The sequence below is a fragment of the Phalacrocorax aristotelis genome, chromosome 5 (genome assembly GCF_949628215.1).
Source record: "Phalacrocorax aristotelis chromosome 5, bGulAri2.1, whole genome shotgun sequence".
In the NCBI taxonomy this organism is placed as follows: domain Eukaryota; kingdom Metazoa; phylum Chordata; class Aves; order Suliformes; family Phalacrocoracidae; genus Phalacrocorax; species Phalacrocorax aristotelis.
In genome coordinates, this window is record NC_134280.1 from 53,627,562 (window position 1) to 53,631,818 (window position 4,257).

At 41.9% G+C, this 4,257-nt stretch overlaps 1 protein-coding gene across 1 annotated transcript; it reads left to right on the forward strand.

Moving 5' to 3' along the window:
- TSSC4 (tumor suppressing subtransferable candidate 4) lies at nt 1-3,261 on the forward strand. Its single transcript, XM_075094590.1, has 2 exons — nt 1-77; nt 1,144-3,261. The coding sequence occupies exon 2, from the start codon at nt 1,226-1,228 to the stop codon at nt 2,261-2,263; it is 1,038 nt and encodes a 345-aa protein (XP_074950691.1). The 5' UTR covers nt 1-77; nt 1,144-1,225; the 3' UTR covers nt 2,264-3,261.
- The last annotated feature ends 996 nt before the right edge of the window (nt 3,262-4,257 follow it).

Consider the following 4,257-nt stretch of genomic DNA (forward strand, 5'->3'; position numbering starts at 1 on the left):
CTAGGGTGGAACTGCTGAGATCTTTGGTGGATTTAACTGACTCTCAGAAGGGGAAGCTGACTCAGTCTCAAGAGAAAGTGAGTGACTATTTAATAGACTTTCCATGTCTGTTTACTGTACTGTTTCAGAAGAACCTATAATTAGGTAGTTGAGCTTATTCTGATAATATATTGGAACTGTTTCTGTAATTCACATTTTGGTGAGTAGAACTGAACTGTGTGTTTGCTGACTTCGTTTCTCATTGCCCGGCAAGCAGTAGTGTGACCAACAACCGCCTCAGTTCTGCAAGGTTACCTTTGCAGGGAAGAGTGGTGGAAGAGTGAATCAGGTGTTCCAGCCACTACTGGATCAGGCTTCAGACACACTGTCTTTTTACTGACTGAAGGGCCAGCTCTTCCAGACCCTTGGCTGTGCCTGCCCCTTGTTTCCATGCACAAGCATGGCTCATTAGTTTTCTTAATCCAGTGGGATTGATTTCCTGAGCTGGTTCGTTTTTGATTACAGGAATCTAGTAATAGCATGAGAGCTTAAGGCCAGGGAAGGAGTGGAGCTTGCACTTTATATCACTTTAAAGCAATCCTGAAACTGTAGCCCTGATATTTTTGTGCTTCCCTGCCACTGACCTCGGTCAGTCATAGCGTCCTTTATAATAGGCAGAAGGTGATGATTATTGGTGCAGGAGGTACAGCAGCTAATGCAATAAAGGATAATAATGGCCAAAAGAAAGTGTGAGAGTTTAGGATGTGTTTTTGTGGATTTATACAGTATGATAAGTGCAGGGTGTAATCTGGAGAGGTTGTTGCTGTCACTTGGAAGATGTGAAAGACTGCTATGGGGTATTCAGATTTGCTCAAAAACATTATGCTCATCTTTTAGTAATTGGACCTGCTGTAACCTTTAATGGCATTTGGTGTGCAACACTATTCTTATTTACTTGGTATTCTTGTATTGAGTCTTGTGTAAGTCTTTAATGTGCATTCATTTTTTAAGTAATGTTTTTCTTTCAAACAAAATCGATTAGGAATCTCTGAAGTGCAGCTGCCTGTTATATTGCAATAATAATGATTTTGCATGGCACAGAATGATAGTCTCTCACTTAGTTCTCATTTCACAGTTGAATTTTTATGCTCCCTTGTATTCTAGGCAGTAAGCTCGCTGGGCATTTGGAAAACTGTATTTACAGCTGTTCCCACATCAAAGACCTCAGTGGAGTGACCGCTCAAAGATGGGAGATCAGGATGCAGGTGAACCCTTTCTGGGGATAGTGGCTGGTGGTACCACAGACTACGAAGGAGCCCTGCCCTCAGACACGGTGTCACTCAGTGATTCGGATTCCGATGATTTGGGGTTAGCGGATGAAGCAGAAGTTGATACAATATCTCCTGAGGAGCCACCTGTAGATGATGGGGATTACAGATCGGGGGAGACCCCCGACCCGCCAAACAGCAGTTACAGATCTCCTGTCCAGCCATTCCACCTGAGAGGCATGAGTTCTACATTCTCTCTCCGTAGCCAGAGCATTTTTGATTGCCTGGAAGAGGCAGCCAAGTTGTCTGTGCCCTCAATGCCTGAAGATAATGTTGTTGATGGGAGGTTTAAGCGTCCATTGCCTCTAACCACAGTTTCAGGTAGCATGGTTCCAGAAAGCCAGGGAAAGCAAGCCAAACCAGTGCAGGCTCCCAAAACCTCTCCTGCAGTGCCGGACTATGTGGCACACCCAGAGCGCTGGACCAAATACAGCCTAGATGGAGTTTCAGAGTCTAGTGACAAGACAAACAGGGCAGCAGCCATGGAATTTCTAGAGGGTTTGAAGAAAAGAGGGGAGGAACTAAGCTCAGCTACCCGAGATAGCTACACCCCATGCTTCAACCAGGACCCTTCCAGCTGTGGGGCTGGGAGGATTGTCTTCACCAAACGAGCAAAAAGGGGTGTTGATGGACTGGAAGAGAGAACATCAGCAGGGGAGGATAAAAAACACATGAAAACAGATCTGAAAGGAAAATCTCTTAAGATGACTGATGACTTGAAGGATGAGGATAAGGTAGAGCTGGGGCACTTAGATAGTGGAAGTGGAAAGGCAACAGATGAGGAGGAGCGCATGATGGCAGGGGACCTGAATGTAGAAGGTAAGCTTAGTGCAAGGTTTAGTGGAGCAGGTGAAGAGCCACTGGTGGAAACAGTTGGATTCCATTGCAGTAAGAAGAAGAACAGGAAAAATTTCCGACCTAAAGTAGATGATGAAGGGGAGGAGGAAGAGTCCTGAAGGATGGAGCACACTGGAGACATCCAAGGACTTGTATTGTCTTTGCATATGTTCAGTTTTTCCTCTGACTTCTTTTTCTGGTCTCGAAACCATGTGATAGCGTTTTGTCGAATGGTTTGCACTGTAGCCATTAAGAACTTTTTATATTGTTAGAAATTAAGCTACCTAAAATATACTCCAAACTTTTTGTTCATGAGAATTTTGTGGGCACAGGATAATTGCACCCTACCAGGAGAGAGTAAGGTGTGCTTTGTTTGCCTGAGCAGCTCCCTGGGGCTTGCTCTGGAGCTGAAGTAGCCAAAGAAAAAGATGTGTTAGCTAAAAGGCTGCAAGGCTTTCTACTAACTCCCAAATCTAGAACTGTTCCCAAATTGTTTAGAATTCTGGAACAAAGATGAACTCATTATGGAGAGATTTTTAAACAATGTGAATGAAACTTAGTCTTCCACTAGATGTGATTTCTCCTGGCCCTGTCACAGGGAGGAAAACCCTTTTTTTAACCTTTTTTTTTTTTTTTTTTTTCTTGTAATACATCCTGTCATTGCCATTGAGAGTGAGAGTGCAGTGTTGCCCAGTCGTGAGTTTGGAGGGCCCAGGGGGGAACTGGCAAAACCAGTATTATTTTAAGGTTGGCTTAGTATTTACCTTATTTAGTGTTACATGGTAAAGATTTTAAAAAACATAATGTTTCCTGTGGAGAGGTACAACTCTAGATACATCCTGGTGAAGATGTGCTCAGGATGGCTTCAGTAAAGTCTCACTACGTTGAGCGTAGGTCAGAATTCGCAACAGCTTCAGTTGGGAAGTTGGGCAGCAGCTTTTCCTCACTGGTGTGATATGACATGATGATTCTTGGCCTGCACATTTGTACGTCCTTTCCAGGTGGCACTGCTTCCACATAGATTCTGCGTGTGGATTTGGTGGGAATGAGGTATTTAAACCAGAACTGGATACTTTTGTGTTCTTTGGGATTCAATAAACTTTCAGCTGTTGCTTGATTACTTCATCTCTTTGAACCATGCTGATTAATGCAGCTATAGGAGTTTTAACAGATACTCTGTTTATTAGATTTGAGAATTGTCTTGAAAATCTAGAACGGTACTCTAAGCTTAACATCTTGTAACTTCTCCCTCAAGTTTTATATTTTTAGATTCTAAAATTGGCATTTTTAACATTTTCAATCATTTTACAATATATAGAGAAGCACCTCATAGGATGAATCATGTCATACAATGAATGATGTTGTAGTGAATGTCCAGTATAGTAGTTTTTCACACAGAATGTTAATAAATGATATAATAAGGTTGAAAGATGAAATTGTTTGAAACGCTGTATGATTTGAAACTCAAATTAGTTGAGGTCAGTTTGGACTGACATTTTTTTGCCAGTATTCTAAATTAACCAACCCCAATGTTAGTATTTATAACCTGTAGTGAAAGACTACTTTAGAATTTGTGATCTTTCTTGCTAGACTCAAACCGAAGGATATTTGAGGAAGTTACTTCCTGTGTGGGGGTGTCAGCATCTTATCAGTCATTGACTGGTAGGCCCAAATCATTTGGGGTTTTTGTGTTTGCACAGATGCATCATTTGGCAGCAGAAGCAGAAAGCAATGTAAAATGAGTAATAGCGCTCTGTCCTTTGAAATTAACTTTTTGATTTTAGAAGCAGAATGCATTTTCTCCTGAGTACACGGTTTGATGCACATTCATTAACGGGTCATTGCTAAATACATCAGTTGTTCCAGGGCATGTGTGTGGGACGTAATAACAATTCCAAATGGATAGATTTTGGTTTCCAGTGGATAATTAATATGCTGGTCACAGTTAAAATAGTAGCTGTTTCAGAATGGAAGCTGCTGCCAAGAGCAGGGCCTGCTGGTTGTAAGATGTGCGTTATTTCCTGAAAAAAATGTAGCTCAGTACAAACTTACTGGTTTTATAACTTCTGCTTGCCTAGGGTAACGAGTAGGACAGTACCAAAACTCCACCACT

Coding starts and splice junctions, on each gene's coding strand:
- TSSC4 (XM_075094590.1), top strand. CDS start 1,226: ATGGGAGATCAGGATGCAGGTGAACCCTTTCTGGGGATAGTGGCTGGT.